General features: G+C 32.2%; 1 protein-coding gene across 1 annotated transcript in view; it reads right to left on the bottom strand.

Annotated features, from left to right (window-relative positions):
• The window catches only part of LOC140446661 (uncharacterized), a 48026-nt gene extending 35771 nt beyond the window's left edge, over nucleotides 1-12255 (bottom strand). The window contains exon 1 of the mRNA XM_072539250.1: nucleotides 11656-12255. Coding sequence (XP_072395351.1) covers nucleotides 11656-12255 — 600 coding nt within the window. The remainder of the gene's footprint in view (nucleotides 1-11655) is intronic.
• Between the last annotated feature and the right edge of the window lie 10394 nt (nucleotides 12256-22649).

Consider the following 22649-nt stretch of genomic DNA (forward strand, 5'->3'; position numbering starts at 1 on the left):
TCTGGTAACATTTTTGATTCATCCATATTGTACATAAATAATTCTAAATCTGGAAGATGTGCTGTATAGTTGTTTTGTTTAACTCAGGCAGCATTGCCAAAAATGTACACAAATAATAGTTTAATAATTATTCAAACAGAATTTAGCATATTTTTAAACCATAAGAAACTTACCAAGTATTCCGGCGGGAATTGTGGGAATGGTCTAATTTCCCGTGTAGCCACATGCGTAGGCAGATCATGTCTCCCTTGCCTAAGTCGCTTTTTTCTGAGGCGCTGTTTCTCTCTAATAAGTAGGGCGGCTTGCATTCCGGCAGCTGCAGCTGTACTCATACAGTGAACAAACTCATCTCCGTCAACTAACCGTTAGCTGTCAGTTGTCAATTATCAGGCGCGTCATCGGAATACTGTCGCGGGATTTTAAACGCGCACAAATTACTTAAACGGTCGATGTGCTAAGCGTATATCTTTTTGATATATTAAGATGTTTATATGTATAAGAATAATCGTTTTATACGACGATTATCAGTAATCAGTTTCTACTTTTATGTGGAGCGAAAAAAATATCTTTCCACATGTCGTAAAATGCAAGCAGCGAAGTGTAAATATTATAAAAAATATCTGAAGTGTAGATTGCAATAATAGATAGAAGATATAGATATATAGACTTTACAGTTTGTATAGAATAAGCCGTTGGTCAGCAATATAAGCTCACGATTACAAAAATAGAATAGATAAGGCAAAAAGCGTTGGAAAATATATATTTGATATGTTGCTTTCGAAGTTATGGTCCCAGATTCGTCTCTTGTATATGGATGGTTTCTGAATGTTTGCTCCGGCTTGGGGTTTGCTCAGTTGGTCATCCTGGGTCGAATATGTTGGCTATATGCATTGTAATAAGTTCATTTTTCAAGCACTAACGGAACAATTTTTTGTTGGTGTTGGGATTTTCACGTTCGATGTAAGGACGAAGATCAAGGTGCTCGAATTCCCGTTCGTTTTTGCTGTTTGTATCGAGGAATACCATTTTTGTAAAATTTCGGTTCACATTATTTTAGCGAATAATATCATCTTTTACTGAAAATAAATAGTTGTTACCGTTTTGCATCCATGTCGGGTTAATTTAAGATGTATACCTAATGATTATTCTAATTTCCGAATTTTTTTATCTTTAAAAAAAAAAAAAAAAAAATAATAAAAACCTAACTAGACAGCGTTGCAAATTTTAATAGATACTAAATTAACGACTTTACAGGCAGTTTAACGTACCCAAATTAAAAAAAAGGGGGTGTATGGGTTCTAGCATACGAATACTTTACGTATATTAATGTGAAAAATGCTCTAGATAGTTTTATATTTGGGTAATTTCGAAAAAAGACAAATTAAAACGTTAGTTTGTAATGTGCATTATACTTATTGAATGTGTGCTCTTAATATGTCTTAATTCGAGAACGTTGACGCTTTTTTCTGCTCTAAAAAAAGGTTAAGGATTAACTGAGTTAACTAATAGGAGACATGTACATCTCTTAATCAATGCTGAGGAAATAGATCTAAATATTTATAATATTAAGTAATTATTGATATTTTTTATGATATACAATTTTTCTATTTATCAAAGAATATACAGAATTTTTCACAACGAGCTTAGACTACCTATATATCGAAAACTACTTACACAATATTTCTAAAAATTGATTTATGGGTATTAAAATGGCAAAATTGAAGAAACTATTTTGGCAAACTTCCGGTTAAACCAAAAGTGAACAGTAACTTTGTTATGTTAAATGGAACACTCTGTATATATATATATATATATATATATATATTGCATTTTTCGATTTTGCAACCATATATAACAATATATAAACAACCAAAAATAACGATACTAAAATTATAGCATCATTACAACACAAAAAGAGCTACTCGTGTTTCAGAAAACAGAATTCTTAGCTGTAGACGAACATATTATGCCATGAAAAGTGCGACGCCAGCTAAAATAGTATAACTCAAAAAACCATATAAAAGGGCATTCAAACTCTTTGTGCCGAGTATAATTTATTTGCTGATTTCAAAGTAATACTATACCACTAGAGGAAACCTTAGTATGAGCTGTAACGTGGTAGTCAAATTAGAGTAGATTCAATATCAAAACATTAATATTACAAGTTGTTTTTTGGACAAATTATTCACCAGAATACCTCTTATTACATATCTGACCAAAGAGGGTATTTTACCTTTGGGAACAGTAAGATTAAATGACTTCGGATCGGATTCCTTTACATCAGAATTTCAGAATTTTGCCAATCTTAGTTTAAAGAAAGTTGGAGGTCATGTAGAATAGAATAAATTATACGAAATGGTAATCTTCCAAATCGATTCTGTGGTGATGTTGTCGATATTTTTACATTTCTTGTGTTTGACTTTATTTGTTGTAGTTACTAGTTTTACTGATTTACCCGGTATCAATTGTGTTATTGCTTCACAGATAAGAATAAATGAAGTTTAAGTAGTAATGATATTTTAAAAATATAATTTTAAAAAATCTGACGGCCAAACTGGATTATGGATTGCACATCCACCAAAATTACTATTATTTTCAGGAGGCGCTCTCACCAAAATGTAGACATTCAAAACATGAAATATTTTCGCCTGTTGGAATACAACCTTAGAAAATATTTGATTTGTTAATCAGTAGTTTCTGATGTTTCCTATTTATTAAAAATCAAATAAATATACAGTAAAACTCTTTTACAGTAGAACTCAATTCGGTCACTCTTTAAAAACGACCACCTCTTCTTATATGTAGAGAATAACATTTTTGTCAACATTACCTAGAATTTCGTCTCTCAATATCGGCCGTCAATCTCCTCGAAAACATGTGATCATAATTTCTGTGTAACTTGTTATTACAGGTATAAAATAAAGCTTAACAATTACATACGTAAATAATTGTTGTCAAATTTATTACAATTGTAGGTAAGCCTTACAATTTATTTATTTTCCTATACATTAGTTAAATTTGTATCTCTAAAAAATCGGAAATTATGTCTTTAAAATGTAAACGTTTGTTTCTTAAAGAAAGATGTAAAATTATAACAGAACGTGAAAAACATGGTACTAATGCGCAAAAGGTATCGTGAAACTTTAGTTTTGGAAGCACACAAGTAAATGGCATTCGTTAGGAGGCGTTAATGCACATGAAAAACGTAAATTTTCAGAAATAGAAGGATTTATTATTGACAAAATAGGTTATGATTGGTTTTGCAAAGATATAAATAAAAATATTTCGATATTGGGACCGTTGATAAAGGAAAAAGCTTAAGAAATATTCCAAAATTTTAAAATTAATGATTTTAAAGCTTTAACGGTTGGAAGGATGAGTTCTGTAAAAGACACCATACAAATTTTAAAACAAATTGCAGTGTAAGACAGCTGAAGTAGGTGTTATAATCTGGAAAATTAAATTTGCATAAATTTTTAAGGACCCTAAAGCTAAAAAATTTTTTGAGTACTGACAAAACCCGACTATACTGTTGGGCAATGCCAAACAAAACATCGGCATTACAAAAAAATCAAGATAAATTCTCAATAGTATATATACAGTAGAAAAAAACAGTCAGTTGTTTATAAAACTTAACTATTGTCGCGCTATTACTAGAATAACATTTACTTAATTGACATTTTTAACAAATTTGTATTTCAACAAAAACCTAATTAAATTTTCCATTTAAGCCGAAGTTTCACAATTATTGCTTCACCCTGTATAATTATTATTTATACCATTGGATAGCATTTTTTATATTCTTTTTAATAATGTATTACAAGTAGGGGTTTGCAATTTAAACTGTTTTGGGTTGATGGGGGTGAGTTCTCTTTTATATCATTTTAGTTCCCCCTTACTATCCTAGAAACGGTTTCGTGAGATATAGTCCATAGTAAGTTTTAAAATTGACACACTGTATATAACGTATGAAAGACAAAAATAGATAAAAGTCAAAAAGTAATTCTAATACCAACCAGATATAAAAAGAAGCAATGGATGACGGAAGAAATTTTAGATTAAATGGAAGAAAGACGTCAATATAAAAGCAAAGGTAATCAGATGTACAAAAAAGTGGATAAACAAATAAAATACATAATTAAGAAAGCGAAAGAACAATGGTTAAAAGAACAATGCGCAGAAATACAAGAATACCAGAAAAGACATGATAGTTTTAACACACATAAAAATTAATGAATTAACTCACAACAATAGAACAAGAAAATCGGGAATACTGAAAGATGCAAATTGGAAACTTGTGTTGAATACTAACGACTAATTAAAGAGATGGACAGAATACATCAATGAACTGTTTAAAGACAATAGAACAGATGGAGATAGAAGTAGAAGAGGATATGGTTTTATAGAAACCTTAAAATGCATAAATGATGAAACCTTAGATATTATAGTAGATGTATTTAACTCAGTATACAAAACAGGACACATACCGAAACAATGGTTACTCTCCACCTTTTGTGCTATCTCTAAAAATACAAACGCTAAATATTGCAGTCAATACCGAACAATATCAGTGTGACTAATAAGTCACATTCTCAAATTATTCCTGAAAATAATACATGCTCGTATAAATAAAAGACTGGAAGAAGGAACAGATGATAGTCATTTTGGGTTCAGAAACGGACTAGGAACCAGAGTAGCGTTATTTGCTTTTAATGTGTTAGCTCACAGATGCATGGATGTGAATGTTGATGTGAATGTTTGTTACGTTGATTCTGAAAAACAATTTGGCAAAGCAAGACATGAAAAATTAGTCCAAATTCTAAAGACAAAAAACATAGACCACAGGGACTTACGAATAATAACAAACCTTTACTGGAATCAAAGAGCACAAATCGTAATAGATACCGAACCCAGTCTAGAAATTGAAATCAGGAAAGGAATTAGGCAGGGATGTATTATGTCCTCATTACTAATGTATATAGTGAAGCCATTTTTGAAGAAGCATTCCTATATCAAAGTGAAGGAATAATAATTAACGGAAGATCTATTAACAACATAAGATATGCAGATGACACCTTGATTATGGCAAGCTTTGAACAACACCAATTACTGCTAAACAAAACAAACAATTATTGTAAAAAATAGGGACAAAAAATGAATATAAAAAAGGTCAAATACATGATAATAACAAAGAAAACAAATATACCAACAAACATACATTTGGAAAATGTACCGATAGAAAGGGTTGATAAATACAAATACCTAGGAACCTGGATTTTAGACAATAATGATTAAACAACCAAAATAACCGCCAGGATAGAAATAGTAAGAAATGCGTTTGTAAAAATGAAAACAATTTTTTGCAACAAAGACCTTAGATTAGAACTGAGAGTAAGAACACTGAGATGCTACGTGTTTTCGATACTGCAATATGGACTTGAAAGCTGGACATTAAAGCAAGAACACACAAATAAGTTACAGTCCTTTGAAATGTGGTGTTACACTCGGATGCTTAGAATAGCATGGTCACAGAAGAAAACTAACACGGAAGGAAATGATAAACATAATAAAAATAAGAAAGTTAAAATATCTGGGACACGTAATGAGGGGACAGCGATATGAATTGCTAAGGCTGATAATACAGGGAAAGATAAGAGGTGGAAGGAGTATAGGAAGACGGAGAGTGTCATTGTTGAAGAATTTAAGGGACTGGTTTAAATACAGGTCTATAGAACTCTTCAGAGCAGCAGTAGATAGAGTAAAAATAGTGATGATGATATCCTGATGACCTCCGATCAGGAGACGGCACTTAAAGAGGAAGAAGATATAACGTAAATTTACGCAAACTTCTTTGTTTAATTCTAAACGAGCAATTGCTCTCACTTTGTAAAAAAGCCAATAATCACAAATATTGACAATTATAATATATTGATAAATTCTGTTGAAATCCTGTTGAAATAAAACAATAAATTTTAGTTAAAAATTTTTTTATATAAATTTATATTTATTATTTAAAACAACCCTTTCAAGCTACCTTACAGTATGTATTTATATTATCCGCTTCACGCTTTTATTAAAACAAAACAGAGCTTTCTTTTTTCACGTAATTGACATCTTCGCTTTCCGCTTCGTTTTAAAGACAGAGCACCAATTAAGACGGTGAAGTTAATTAAGAAAAAGACTCAGTTACAGCAGTCCGCTGAGATTTGTGGCTGACAGATAGCTCGTTATCTGAGAACTAGTCGAAAGTGAGATTAAAGCACAAATAACAATACTGGAAGAAAAGAAAAAGATACGAGACACGTTAGGAAAAGTTGTAGTAATAGATAGCCCATATGTTATCATCTTGTTCTGAAACTGTTTGGCTAGAGCTTAGCTTTTATCAAATTTCCCTCGAAATATCTTTGTACAAACCACTCATTTATTCAGAAATATTTTTTATTTAACAATTTCATGATAGGTTCTTAAATCTTTTTTAAAATACATGTTATTAAAACTATCATAAAAATTATTTTCTTGATATATAGAAGTACCATATATCAATACACCATATCTAGTTCATAAGCAGTTAATAATAAATGGAGAACAGCATTAAAATGACTGAGATATGTAATAACTACGGCATAAGGATGAACGTCAAAAAAACCAAATATACGACCTTCAGTAAGAATCCAATACATGACACTAGTATCGCAATAAACGGTACCCAACTCGAGAAAGTAAGCGAATACAAATACTTGGGAACCCGCATCAATGAAACGGGTGACCAAAATTACGAGATAAAAAGACGTATTGAAATTGCCAGGCCTACCTTTATAAAAATGAAAAAAATATTTTGTAATCGTGATATTACTATTCAGCTACAAACTAGAATGTTAAAATGCTATGTATTAAGTACTTTGCCTTACGGTGTTGAGGCATGGACTCTTAAACAGAGGAATGTTAAAAATCTTGAAAGCTTTGAGGAATGGTGCTACCGCCGTATACTAAAAATAAGTTGGGTGGATAAAATTACAAATGAAGAGGCAATACGCAGAATAAATAACGATCCAGAAGTTATATTGAATATAAAAAAGAGAAAACTTGAATACTTAGGCCACCTGATGAGAGGACAAAAGTACACATTCCTACAAAATATAATACAAGGAAAAATACAAGGACGCAGAAATCCAAGCCGTAGAAGAATGTCCTGGATGAGAAATTTAAGAGAGTGGTTTGGCTGTACCACTAATGAATTATTCAAAACAGCAGTAAATAAAATTAGAATCGCCCTAATGATATTAAATCTCCGGTAGGAGAGGCACTCAAAGAAGAAGAAGATTAAAATGACAACAGACATAAATTGGACGTGTTTGTAACTGAAAATTATGAATACGTTATTTAGAAATAAAAATATTCATAATATACATGAAGAAGTACTTGTGGATGCTGAACGATAATGGACTAATAATAGAAATTGAAAAATTATAAAGACAAGCAGAAGATACTCGAGTATACCACGACAGTGACACACATTCCGCTCACTATCTAGTAGTTGGACCAACTCAAATACTGCCTCAGTACGATGGAAGAATACCAAGAATTAACTGGCGCGACGGGGAGAAAACAGAAATCCGTATTTTCAGGCAGTAGAAAAAATGTTATAAAAAAGGAATATAGCTGAGATAATGGACTGCCTAAGCTCTGACGTCACAATGGGTGGGGGTTTTAACAACCTTTATAAACATTTCTAATTTGTTTGTGTTTGTCCCATAACAAGTTAGAAATATTGGTTTTTTAATTGTTTGAATAATAAATTAGGACTTTTGGTTATAAACATTCATTTTGTGCGATTGGTATTATTTGTTATTCTTGAATTTGTGAGGTAAGAATATCAAATTATTAAGATATTTACTATGAATGTTCATATTTTAAGGTTATGTCATTGTTTGTTTAAAACTTGAATTATTTTTTACTGTAAATCAATGTATCTTGTTGTTGTTTTTATCGGGGTTATTTCAAAATTAATCAATAGACCATGCTAGCGATTTTATCCCCTAAAAGACTAAATATATTCGTTTTCCCGTAGTTTAAATAGTTAGTCGTAGTTTGTTGTTATTACTGAAAAATTCAGTAATACTGGGTATCTTTAACAAATGTTTACTAGCCATTATATGCCCAGATCTAAAAAATAAATTCAAAAAATATTAAAAGATCCAAAAAATATTTTTTTAAACACTTATTATGGCAATTTGATAGAAAGGTTTCCACATAATGTTATATTACAACTTAAACTACGAGAAAACAAATATCTTTAGTCTTATACAGGATAAAATCACTGGCAACGAAAAAAGAATAAAACATCAATTTAAATATTTTTCAACTTCGTAAATAAATTTAATGATTATTATATTTATTTTGAAATAACCCTGATAAAAACAACAACAAAATACCTTGAAATACATTAAAAAAGTTATTAAAGTTTTAATCAAACAATAACATAACCTTAAGATATGAACATTCACAGTAAGTATCTTAATACTTTGATAAATTCAAGAACAACAAATGATACCAATTTGAGACTTTAACGCAAAAGTCGGTGCCCAAATTACACAAGATATAACCGGAAATTATGGACTTGGAGAAAGGAAAGAAAGAAGGCAGAGACTAATACAGTTCTGCCAAGAAGAGAAATGCATTATAACAAATACTTTGTTTCAACAACCTAAAAGACGACTATATACCTGGAAATCTCCTGTTGATCAAGAAGGAAAGGTAGTCAGAAATCAAATTTACTACATTATCATTAACAGAAGGTTTAGAAACAGTATTACATCTGCAAAAACATTCCCAAGTACAGACGCAGCAACTAATCATAATCTGCTCTGTGCTGGATTCAAACTAAAATTAATAATAATAAAAACCCCGACAGCTCAGAAAAAACATAATAATCGACTTCTAAGAAATGCCGAAATAGCAGATTAGTTCAGAAATAAGATAAATTATGGAATTAAAAACAGCTAGAAAGATCTGATCAAGAAAATATCGGACAAAATATAGTTATAATGAATTCCGATGAAGTTTTGAAATCAGAAAAAGAGCCAGTAAAGAAAAAGGATTTTATGACCGATAACATACTAGACCTTATTCAGCAAAATAAAGATGATACTCGATATAGAGAAATATATCGACAAATAATATGCGAGGTTAAGCGGGAAAAAGAGGCCTGAATCGAACAGAGATGTCGTGAGATGGAAGAACTACAAAGAAAACATGACGAGTTTAATATACACAAAAAACTTAAAGAAATTACCTACACTCAGAGAAAAAGAACTCCCCACTTTATGAGAAACTCCAAAGGTAAAATTATTCTCGACTTAAACGAAAACAAGGAAGAATAGACCAACTACATAAAAGAGCTCTTCCTGGATACGAGGCCACCTGGTGAATACTGGTCCTAGTATTTTAAAAGCAGAAGTAGAGAAAGCCATCAAACAAAGCAAAAATTGGAAATCTCCAGACCCTGACCAAATACCATCAGACTCTCTTCAACTTCTAGATGACGACAATGTATCAGAACTAACAAATATTTATAACCACATATACGAAACTGAAACACTGCCACGAATATGGTTGGAGTCTACATTTATCCCACTTCCAAAAAAACCTAGTACATCATCATGTAAAGACTTTAGATTAATTAGTCTCATGAGTCACTCTCTCAAGTTACTTCTTAGGATAATTCCTAATAGAATTAAGCAGATATGTGAAGACACAATGGGAAATAAACAATTCGGTTTTAGAGAAGGATTGGGAACAAGGGAAGCTTTGTTCTCAATGCTAACACTACTTTAACAATCATGGGAAGTACAGAAACCAATTGACGTCTGTTTGATAGATTTTGAGAAGGCGTTTGATAGGGTTCAACATGTTAGGCTGTCCGAATATCTAGAAATGATTGGAATATATGATAAAAATTTGAGACTTTTAGAACATCTATATTGGAATTAAGAAGCTTCTATTCTGGTAGACGGCAAAAAAACAGACAAAATTTGTATTCAAAGAGGTGTTAGATAGGGTAGTGTGTTGTCCCCAACTTTGTTTAACGTTTACTCAGAAATAATTTTTAACGAAGCCTTGGAAGGGAAATGTGGAGAAACTATAAACAACATCAGATATGCAGATGACGCCGTGATCGTGGCTGAAAGTATCGAAGGTCTTCAATTCGTTATAGATCGAGTCACTAGAGAATGCTCTAATAACGACTAAGCATAAATACAACAAAGACAAAGTTACTTGTGGTTAGTAAACAAGACCTCGGCGCTATACAACTAATTGTCAATAATGAACCGATAACAAAAGTTAACCATTTTAAATACCTAGGATGTTGGATAAACAAGACACTAAATCCGGATGAAGAAATTAAAACTCGTATAGAAATTGCAAGAGGAGCATTTATGAAACTTAGATCTATTCTGAGCAATTCTCAGCTGAACTTACAGCTGAGAATTAAGTTCCTAAAATGTTATATGTATCCTGTATTACTGTATGGATGTGAAACCTGGATTATGAAGGTTAACATGATGAACAAATTAGAAGGCTTCGAGATGTGGTTATATCGTAATATATATGGGAATATATATACGAGATATATATACGAGATGTATTGAACCCATGATATTCTCATATATATGAGAATATCATTGGTTCAACACATTTTAAACAAATAAGTCTTGAACAGAGTAGGTCAAGGTGAAGGCGACTTAATAAAGATGATAAAAAAGAGAAAACTCGAATATCTGGGACATATATTGAGAGAAAGCAGATACAGGATAATGCAGTTGATACTCAACGGAAAGATCGACGGAAAAAAAATTGATAGGAAGAAATACTCATGGCTTCGAAACCTTTGTCAATGGATTGGCTTATTAGCAGATGAATTATTACATGCCGCGCAAGATAGAGAACGATATCGACAAATCGTCATGAAAGCTACCTACGCCTAAAACTTGGGCACGGTACTCAAAGAAGAAGAAAATGATACCAATCGCACAAAATGAATGTTCATAACCAATAGTCCTTATTTATTCTTTAAACAATTAAGAAAAACATGATTTTCAACTTCTTATGCGACAAATACACACAAATTAAAACTGTTTGAAAAAAATTTTAAAACCCCCGCCCATTGTGACGTCAGACTTGGGTAGTCCATTTTGAACAAAAATGTTAAATAAGACTTTTTCTGTAGAATGAACCGTTCTCTCAAAAACAATGCTTAAAGTGACCGGTGATTGTGAATGTCAGTTACGCGCGAGAATTCAATTTTTATCAACTCGTCGGTAAAAATTCGATGTCTTTTGGTGATTGTCTGTCATCTTATAAATATTTTATATATTTTAAACTGTTTTATAAATATTATAAATATTTTATTGTTTTTTTCGCTTGCTGCGAGTTATACTTTCTACCTTCGTTATATATATATATATATATATATATATATATATATATATATATATATATATATATATATATATTTAATATGTTCAGAGCAATGCTAATTGATAATAAGACAATATCTTTTCGTGTACCTTTCGTACGTCTGACTCTAAACATATACATTATAAGTTTATTTTTTATATGTAAAAAATATCAATGTAAAATAATATAAAATGTCACCTCAGAAAACGGATATTCCAAACTTCCGAGCGCATCCCTGTCGTACTCTGTATAAAACTTATCCCATTGATGATCCTTAAATTCGAAGTTACAAATATGGTTGCAGTTATCGAGTAAGCCTTGCTCCTGGTGTTTCTCCATCTCCTCGACCTGTCGAACGAAACTACACCTCCTTTCCAGGTTTCCATCTTCGGGAATGTAAATTTGCGGCAGTTGACTTTGAAGAGAAGGTGTGGAAAATAACGGTAAATGGGGAGGATGGTGTTGGGGACTCGGGGGTTGTTGTGCGGGTATGTTTTGTACTGGAATCGATATCGAAGGGCTTTCTCGAATTCGAGATCTATGCTGCGGTTCTTTAAGGTGGTAGTTAGAAGCTGAATGTCGCCTTTCATTTGGAGGAGTCGGTTTTAGTGTGCCCCTTTCGACCCGAGAAAGCCTAGGAACTAATGGATCTGTGTAATTTTGAAAATTTTTGGCTTGCGGCGGTTTCGACGCTAGTTCTGTTGCTTTGTTCTGCTTTTGCTGCCGTTGTTTGTTCTGCTTTTGCTTTTGTCTGGCCTGTCTGCTAGCGAGAGAAGCGCCCCCTGCAGCAGCATACATAGTCTTAATATTGGAGAGATTTACAAATTATATGGGAAGAATCGGCTAGTAGGAAAATACGTACATAAAAAATGTGGTTCGATACAAAAATATTATCAACATCGCCTTCGGAAATATTACTAGAAAGTTAAGCTCAGGTGGGTTCTTTGATTCTTTTATTTTGTACGTGTTTAGTTTCACTTTGACTTATATTTTACAATTATTTACAAAAGTTGATAGAGTTGGCTGTCCTTCAGTGCAAATTAAAAAAATTGCTTAATCAACGTTCTTAATTTTAACTTCTTAACATCTAAAAATATTATAAAATCTGTAATAAATAATCAGACGGAAATGGTTGGAATTATCAACAAATAACAGTAATTCGGCGTGACATATATAATCAGTACAAAATACTACTTAATAATATTGTCTGTCTTTTTCAAATCAAAACGTCGTATTGCTTTAGTGATTTGTTTGCTTTTAGAACAAACTGAAATGGACGTAGTAGTATCCATGTTTGCAGTGCACAAGTTGTTGTTGTTGTTCTTGCGATAAGTGAATTATTCATCCATATTTAGGCGTGAAAGATGGAAATGGAAATCGGAAAGGAAAGTACACGGGAATTTTAGTCTTTTTGGAGAGCTCGACGACGAAGTAATCGTTGATGAGATATTCATGATGGTGGCGCTGAAAAAAAGATCATAAAAACTTCCTGTTGAACGATTTAATTACTCTGTGCACAAGCCAAATTGCGTTAACAGCCATTTCACATGCAGTTGTATTAAAACTAAATCAATTTAATTCTACAAAATGCATACACAATTATTTGAACTACCAAAATAATACAATTTTGTCTTTAATAGTTTCAGTTAAAGTACGTTTTATATTTTATATATTTACAGAAAGTTGAATAATATACAAAATCTATATAAATAAAAATAAATCACCGAAATATTTGTAGGTGCATAACTTTAAAACGACTGCACCAAATTGGATAAATCTTTCTTTTTTGTGTTTGATATTGAGAGCAGGTGGTTTGTATAAACGATTATAAAATTGTACAGAAAGACATAAAAAACATATTTTTCTTTTTTGCCATCTTTTTTTTTATTTAGCTTTACCTGTCTCGACAGCGTAGGTCATTGACACAGGTACAATTTTATTACATTACATTACAAGAATATACAGTAACATTACAATTAATAAAGAAATACATTATATACATTAAATATTGGTACAATTATTAATTATCAAATTCTAAACTACGTTTCTTCTTCTAAATTTCCTGGTAAAGCTTGGTTTCATAGAGGAAATTAGTAAGGTTTTGGAATTGATCTGGCGAACTGAGAATATTTTGTAGGTTTCGACTTAAAAGATTCTTTTTTCTTTCGTCGTTAAAGTGGAGAATATGTTTAACAGATAGAATATTACCACAGTGTGTACATATAAGTGGATCTTGGGAAGTCATTAAATGTTTATGAGTTAGTCTTGTATGGCCGATTCTAAGTCGGCGAATTAAGATTTTGTTTTTTTTTGTGTCATGGAAGGAAACTCAAGCTTTTTAACGCTGGGATGGATTTCACGAAGTTTGGAAGGGATTTTATTCCAGTGATCATGCCAAGACATTTGGATGATATTTTTAAAATACGACTGTAAATCTGTATGTAGTTGTATGTTTTCAGTCTACATATTAGAAGACGAGGCTTGTTTTGCAAAGAGGTCGGCTAGTTTGTTACCTGAGATTCCTACATAAGAAGGAATCCAGATCATGGTTATGGATACTCCCATTGAGATTAAACTATCGAAAGAGTTTTGAATAGCTTGAACCAAAGGATGTACCGTGTACATACTTTTGAGAGAATAGATAGATGCTAAAGAGTCTGTACATATTGCTACTTTTTTATATTCTGGAGATAGTAAGTTTATAGCTTGGAGCATAGAGAATAATTCAACAGTACATATGTATGCAGCAGAAAAGCGGGAGATTACAAGATATTATTAAATCTGTGTTTGAAGTTACAGCAGATCCAACAGCTATAGGACTCTTAAAAGCATCTGTGTATAAAATTTGGTCAAATCTGTTGTTAGCAATTAATTCTTTAAAAGTTTGCCTTAGAAATTGTGGATTTGTCTGATGCTTATCATGATTAGTTAACGAGAGATTAAAATCTGCTATCAATTTATTCCAGGGAGGTCTAGGTGATATTAATATTGGAGTTGTGGCTGAAAATCGATATTATTAAGATGTGGTGAGAGATCATGTGGCATATATTGAAGTTTAATAGGAGAAGGAGAGTTTAAAAGTTCAATACATAATAATTTATAAGCTGGGTTTTCGGTATTAGCTGAGATTCAAAACGAATATTTTAAAAGGAGTTGCGGCGACGAAGCCAGAGAGGAAGTTCATTAGCTTCTCTGTTTAAACTCCCTGCGGGACTCGACCTGAAGGCTCATATTCGGAGTGCAGAGTTGTGTACAGAATTAAGAAGTTTTAAATCTGATGGGCTAGCTGACGTATATATGAAACTGCAGTAGTCTATTTTAGAACGAATAAGACATTTATAAATCTGAAGCAAGAAGTCTTCGTCTGCACTCCAATGATGATTAGACAGAGTTTTTAATAAGTTAATATTTGTCATGCACTTAGTTTTGAGATCTTTTAAATGGCATTTTCAAGTAACTTCTAAGTTAAGTTAAGTTAAGTTTATTGTCGAATGTGAGTCCTAAAATCAGCATACTCTTTACTGCAGGTAGACAAGTATCATTTTTGGTAATTTTACGATTTATAGTATTGGCTGTCCTGCGAGAAAACTTAATGATTTTTGTCTTTTCAACAGAAAAGTTTGCCATTTTAAATTACAATATAATTAATGGATGGAGCCAGAATCTATATAAACAAAAATTAATCGCTAAAATATATGTAGGCGCATAACTTCAGAAAGACTGACTGCACCAAATTAGATAATTTTTTTATGTTTGTTATTATCAGGACAAGATTTATAGGAAGGGTAAGGAGAAAAAACAAACAATGTCCATTTTATAAGAATTTCAGGTAATCAGCCTATTATGTTGACAATATCCGGTTCCAAACACGTGCTAAATTGTATAAATAACACCAACGGTATCTAAATAAGAAAGCATTAGAAAGTTCCCTACTGGTTAAAAACAAACGTTGTTCACGCGGTACTAGTAAACAACCGACGTAGTCCAACTATAGTTGCCTAGCAACGACGGTTAACCAAGCGTGACAATCTTCCATGTTTCTTTCCGTGGTAGTTTATTTCGAGAAGAGTTCGAGTGAAGAGTATTTGTGTGACGATCTGTTAAAAAAAACCAAGAAACGAAAGAAAATTGGCGGAACTGCAAATGTAATGAAAAAGTTGAGGTTGCAGTCTCACGAGTTAGGAGATGATTGTAAGTGTAGAAGATTGAAGTATTTTGAAAATACTACTACCCAATAGAGGCAAAACGTAATTAACGCATTTAATCAACTAGGATAAATAGATACTCAAAACATTTATTTAGCTGGCTTGATTGTTGTATTGCCAGTTGTAAGACGAAAGTCACGTCAAATCGATGGAGAACAACACCATGATGCTACCTATCGCTATAGAGTACGGGAAGAAAAACATAATAGAAGAAATATCTGTCTACCCACAAAAGAGGAAAGCATTCTTCGAAACTTTGTCAATTAACTTTTGATTTGAGTACCCAGATTCAGCAACGTATTGTTTAATTTCGAGGCAGGTTGAGTGATGACAGCATTCACTCCAAAATTAAAGACTCCAAAAAATTGTATTTAAGTGAAGAGTTGTATAATATAAAAGTACAATAAAAATTACCTCAAACATTCCTAAGAAAAAATAAAAACAATACAATACAAATACATATTAAAAAAAGAAACGTTGAAATCTATAGTTGTATAGTAATCAACTTTAGTTGAATATTTTTATATAGCATCAGACTCTCTTCGCTGATAATTTAATTTGTGTATGATTCCATTATATTGTATTTGTAAAGGTATTTAACAATTATAATACTGTTTATTTTTTGTATGTATACCACCATTTAATAATAATTGATGGTGTATTTTTATTACTTAAGCGTACATTCAGCTGGCTACATCATTGTGTTGTTGAATATATTGTTTTTGTTTTATGTATGAATTTTATTTGTCGACTCCTAACAAGTTTCCTGATAACATAATAACTCTGAATATTTGCTTATTATATTAAATTATTACTATACCTTCCAGAAAAAAGATCAGGCTGATTAAGTTTCGTACGTAAGTAGGTGGACGGAGTCCACCTAATAAATTTATTATTTGTTTATATAGTGTGTTAACCAAATTTATTTAATAATTAACTGTTGGTATCTTTCCTTGGATTTGATCTCACAACCTTAATATCTTTCCTTATCTCTCTTTTTTTCTAAGGTTTCTTAATTTTCTCCTTGAACCCAAAAAGTTAAGTGACTTAACTTTTTGGGTGAAATATAGGTAAGTGACCCTGTTTCTATCTTATCTTATTTTTGGTAATTTTACCCGTCTATCTTTTTGTTTATTTCTATATCTTTTCTAAGATCTCTTATCCTGTTCTACCTTTACTTATTTCGTCCGTTGTACCCATTCTCGGTTCCAAAAGCTAGTTTCGAACCCACGACTCGCTCTCCACCAACCATCTGGCTGCCGTTCGCAGTGTCTCCATTGGTGACCTTTCCAGCACCATCCAAAAAAGGTTTCCGAGGTTACAGAATATTTAGGTGTAGAATGTGTAGCATTAAACAAAACTGCCAACAATATAGAAAAAAAGTGTCATTGCCGATATGTCTAGTAAAACTAAGAAGTCCGGTTACAACGGAAACCAAATACTTGTAGCCATTTCAATGTATAATAAATCAATAGAAGACAACATAGTATTTACAAAAGTAGACAAAGGTAACCCTACTGTTGCTGTAGATAAAATAGAATATAATAACAAAACAATAGAATTAAAAAAAATATCAAAATATAACACATAACAAAGATCCGACGGAATAGTACCAAAAACAAATTAAACTGGTCCATTGCAAATAAGAACATCCAAGTTCACTTTTTATGGGTGCCTTCTCATATAGGAATTGAAGGTAACGAAGTTGTAGATAAACTGGCTAAGAACGCACCAACTAAGCCGATGTCCGAAGAAAGTAATATATTGGTACAAAACGATTTAAAACCATACTTAAAACAAAAAATAATTCAAAAATGGCAACAAACTTGGAACAACACTCCATCAAGGCTATACGAAGTCAACAAACATTCACATCTTTTTAAACCAAAAATAAAAGACAGGAGAGAGCAAGTGATATTTACCCGTCTCCGTATCGGCCATACACGACTTACTCATGACTATTTATTACAGCGCAAAAATAAACCAGTGTGTGAAGTGTGCAACAGTGTTCTAACGGTAAAACATTTTTTAATACAGTGTCCCAAATATAATAGTGAACGACTCAAATATAACATACCCAACTCCCTAAGAGATGCCCTAGAAGAAAATACAGACACCCGAAAAATATTTTCCTATCTTAAAGACTGCCAACTTCTTCAAAAGATCTAAAATGAACATTGTAACACACACACAAAGATTATTATTATTATTATTGTAAACTAATGTATATCTTACTCATTGTATCTATATTGTATTAATCTAAATACGCTAATGACCCTGCGTGATTGATGCGTTAATAAAATAAAAAAAAAATAGAAAAAAATTAAACTGGCCTTAGGAAATTAAAAATCAACTAGAATAAATTTTGTGGAAGTGTTGAAAACAAACGTTTTTTTGTGTTTTACTTTTAGATTTATAGGTCATTTATAAGTCAATTATAAGTATATAAATTTGTTTTGAAAACGATTATCGAATTGCAATTCGAAACGTTAAAATGTAAAATGTAATTATTATTATAATCAATTGTGATTTATTCCACTTAATCAATTGATAACAATATTTAACTTAAACATAATATAAGAAAACCGTTTCAATACTTGGATGAAATACTTCCTAGTTTTTGAATTTAAAAAAGAGGATTCGTTGAATAATCTCTACGATCTTCCGACTTATACCCGTTAGATTACTTTTAGTATAATTATTCAAAAACTAAAATATATGTTGCTCAATCTTCTTCTTCTTAGTCGTTAACCTGATGCAGGTATCGTGATATCATGAAGATATTAGCTAAATTTCCCAATGTTCCTCCACGTTTTTCTATCTTCTGCCATTCTAGCACATTCTGACAATGGAGCGCCAATGGTAGCAACAATATGGTCCGTGTATCGTGTGAAAGATCTACCTCTATTTCTTTTGCCTTCTACTTTTCCCTGGATGGTAAGTTTTTCAAGACCATTTCTTCGAAGCACATGTCCAAAATAGCTTATTATTTGTTCTGATATTTGTGTTCTTAGTCTTTTCTTTTCTAGAAAATTTTACAAGGAAATCAAGCAATGCACCCAAGGATACATAACAAGATCAACAGTTTGCAAGGACAAAAATGGGGCAATTATCAGCGAGAAAGAGGAAATAATGAAAAGGTGGAAGGAGCATTTTCAAGAGCTCTTAAACCCAGAAAAAGAACAAAACGAAGATGAAGAGATAATTCACCACACAGCAGAACAACTAGTTGAGCAACCAACATTGGAAGAAACGATAAACGTCATAAAACATCTAAAAAATAACAAAGCACCTGGCACAGATGGAATAACTGCAGAACTGATAAAGAATGGTGGACATGCGCTATGGAGGCGTATCCATAAACTAATCGACCGCATATGGACACTAGAAGTCATCCCAGAAGATTGGAAAGTGGGAATCATACTTCCTATGTACAAAGGGGGAGACAAACGACTCTGCAAAAATTATAGGGGCATAACAGTTTTAAATGTCATCTACAAGATATTATCAGGAATTATATATAGCCGCCTGGAATTGTTTTCGGAGGAGATTATTGGTGAATACCAATGTGGCTTCAGACCAAAGAGGTCAACTATTGACCAAATTCATATGTTAAGAGGTATACATGAAAAATGTGTTGAATATAACATACCTATTTACAACTTGTATATCGATTTCAAACAGGCGTTTGATGGAGTAGATCGACAAAAGATGTTAAAGCAACTATCTATGTTAGGGATACCCAATAAGTTGGTTAAACTTATACGAATGACTCTGGAGGGTTCCAAAGCTATGGTGAAAATAGATGGAGATATGACGCAGGCCTTTGATATTGAAAATGGAGTTAGACAAGGGGATGCCTTATCAACAACACTTTTTAATCTAACTTTAGAAGCTGTTGTTAGAAAACTGGATATAAACGGCTGTATTAATACAAGATCTATGCAAATATGCGCATATGCGGATGATGTTGCCATAATAAGCCGCAACAAAAGTGTATTAAGCGAAAAAGTTATAGAACTGAAACGAGAAGCTGCTACGTTTGGTCTATATATAAATGAAAGCAAAACAAAATATATGGAGTGCACAAAATCGAATGAACATGAGAATCTGAAGGTAGACAACCATACCTACAAATATGCCTCCACTTTTCCCTACCTAGGCTCAATAATAAATGACAACAACAACATCAGTCAAGAAATACAAGCACGGATTCTTAGCGGTAATAAGTGCTTTTATGCATACAAAGACTTAATGAAAAGTAAGTTACTGAATCGTGAGTCTAAGCTGAGAATCTACAAAACAGTAATTAGACCAGTGGTCACATATGGATGTGAAACGTGGACCCTCTCAACCACTGATGAAAATCAACTGAGAATATTTGAGCGCAAAATACTAAGGAAGATATTTGGACCAACCCAATGCAGCGATGGTTCGTGGAGAATTAAAATGAATCACGAGCTGGATGAACTAATGCAGAGCGCAGATATTATCAGATTTGTAAAGTCACAAAGACTAAACTGACTTGGTCACCTAGAAAGAATGCCAGATAATCGAGCTGTAAAAGTAGTCCAGAGATGGAAGCCCCAAGGAAACAGAACAAGAGGAAGGCCCCGTAAAAGATGGATAGACGACGTAGAGAGGGATCTTAAAACCATGAACATCAGGCAGTGGCGAAGGAAAGTATCCGACAGGGCAGAATGGAAGAACATTGTTAAGCAGGCCAAGACTCACAAAGGGTTGTAGCGCCATTAGAAGAAGAAGAAGAAGAAGTCTTTTCTTTATGTTTAGCTGGTCCAGTATGGATTCATTTGTTCTTCGGGCGACCCATGGTATTCTCAGCATTCGTCTCCAGCACTACATCTCAAATACATCTATGTACTTTTTGTCTTTCTCAGTAAGGGTCCAGCATTCCGATGCATAAGTAAAAACTGGAAAAACTAGACTTCTTACTAGTCTCATTTTTGTATCGGTAGTTATTTCATGGCTTTTCCAAATTTTTGTTAATTTTGCCATAGCGCTTTTTGCGATTGCTGACCTCCGCTTTATTTCTTCAGTACAGCCTCCTTTGTTGGTTATTAATGAGCCCAGATCAATAAGGTAATTTAAAAGAGATAAATTAATGTATTCTTTCCAAGTAACTCCAAAAACATCATCAGTTATGACTAGACTTGGGCAAATATGCAAATTGCATATTTTGCATATAATGCATAAAAAATGCAAAAATGTCAAATTTTGCATATTTTTATAAAAGTGAGCATAACGGGTATATAATTTGAAAATTTGGTGTTAACTATATATTTTTATATTCAAACTTACAGATAGCATGAAAATGCCAATATTCAATTTTTTTTATAATCACTTGGTATTCAAATTCTTGGTATAGTAACTAATAAAAGACAGCGGCTTATAGTTTTGTCACGTTTTGTCCTGGAATTAAGGGTTTGTGTTTGCCAGTTTATGTCTCTAGGTAAAAATTTTTATTTTGACGGTCAGTTTCACTTGGTTACACTTTTATTGTAAAACTGGAGGCGTAAACAACGTGTATTTCTAATTGTGAATAATTACTGTGCTTTACAAATGTAAGTAAGTACATACGTATTATTTTTTATTTTATTTTAAAAATTTACACGGTGGTATAAACAAAGATTTTAAAATTGGAGATTATGTTTAAGAAAAGTAACGACACAAGGCTACTTCACAATAAATCGATGTATTTTTTTCTTTTTTCAAGCATTCTTTAAACTCCTTGTGATAAAAAATAGGATATCTATTTAAAATTCAAATCATTCAATAGTTTACTGAAAGGTCGCTAACGTATCATATATTGGACTTAATTAACTAAGTGCTTTTAATTTATGCTCACAGTATTTTTTCTCTAAATGTAAACAGAAAAGACCAAGAGCCTCTTGTAAATATTTGGGGGTTCTTCCTTCTCATTTCTTGACATTTTCAAGATTACTATACCGATTTTTATTTGATTTAAATTAAATATTTTAATTGTTATGCAAAAACCGTTCATTTTTAGTTTATTTTCACAATCTTAGATTTTAAAAATGGGTACAACTATAGAATATTTATATTCTTTTTTAAATTTCATCTAGAAAAAATTAAAATACATCTGCATGTCAGAACCGCGAAACATTTAGCTAAAAAGTAAAAACCACATTCGGTGAAAAATATCAACCTTCAGTGTCCAAGTGCTTTCAGTCAAGTTCCAAAAAACAAACCGAACAAGAAACTTTTACCGAAGACTTGTGTAGTGCATCAGTATCTTCTAATATACCGCTTTCAAAATTATCTAATGAAAAGTTTAGTTCTTGTTTAAAAAAATATTGCAAACAAAACATTCCCAGTGAACGAACTCTATAGAGAAATAATGTCAATTTGTTATACTCCTGAGTTATCCACAACATAAAAGCCGAAATAGGTAATAATTACTTTTACATTTGTGTGGACGAGACCACTGACTCGTCAGGAAGATACAATGTGCACTTATTGATTGGTGTACTTAGCGATGACACCTTTCCAAAATCGTATTTAATTTCCTGTAAGCAAGTGGAAAAAACCAACTCTCTAACAATATCACGGTTTCTACAAGAAGCATTAGCAAACTTTTTGTCTTCCTGCTGCTATGCCTAATGATAAATTATTGCTTATTTTATCTGACGCCGCACCATATATGGTGAAAGCAGGACAAAATTTAAAAATATTTTATCCAAACTTAATACATGTCACTTGTTTAGCGCATGGAATAAACAGAGTTGCGGAGGAAGTAAGAAAAAAATTTCCACTAGTTAACAGTTAAATAACGAGCGTCAAAAAGGTATTCCTGAAATCACCTGTAAGAATACAATGTTACAGAGATATGCTTCCTGCTGTTCCACTGCCACCGCAACCCATTCTAACAAGTTGGGGAACATGGTTGGAAGCAGCTAATTCCTATGCTGATTATTTTGTTGATTAAAAAAATAATTAACCTTTTAA

This window comes from Diabrotica undecimpunctata, chromosome 7 (assembly GCF_040954645.1).
Source record: "Diabrotica undecimpunctata isolate CICGRU chromosome 7, icDiaUnde3, whole genome shotgun sequence".
NCBI classification, from domain to species: Eukaryota; Metazoa; Arthropoda; class Insecta; order Coleoptera; family Chrysomelidae; genus Diabrotica; species Diabrotica undecimpunctata.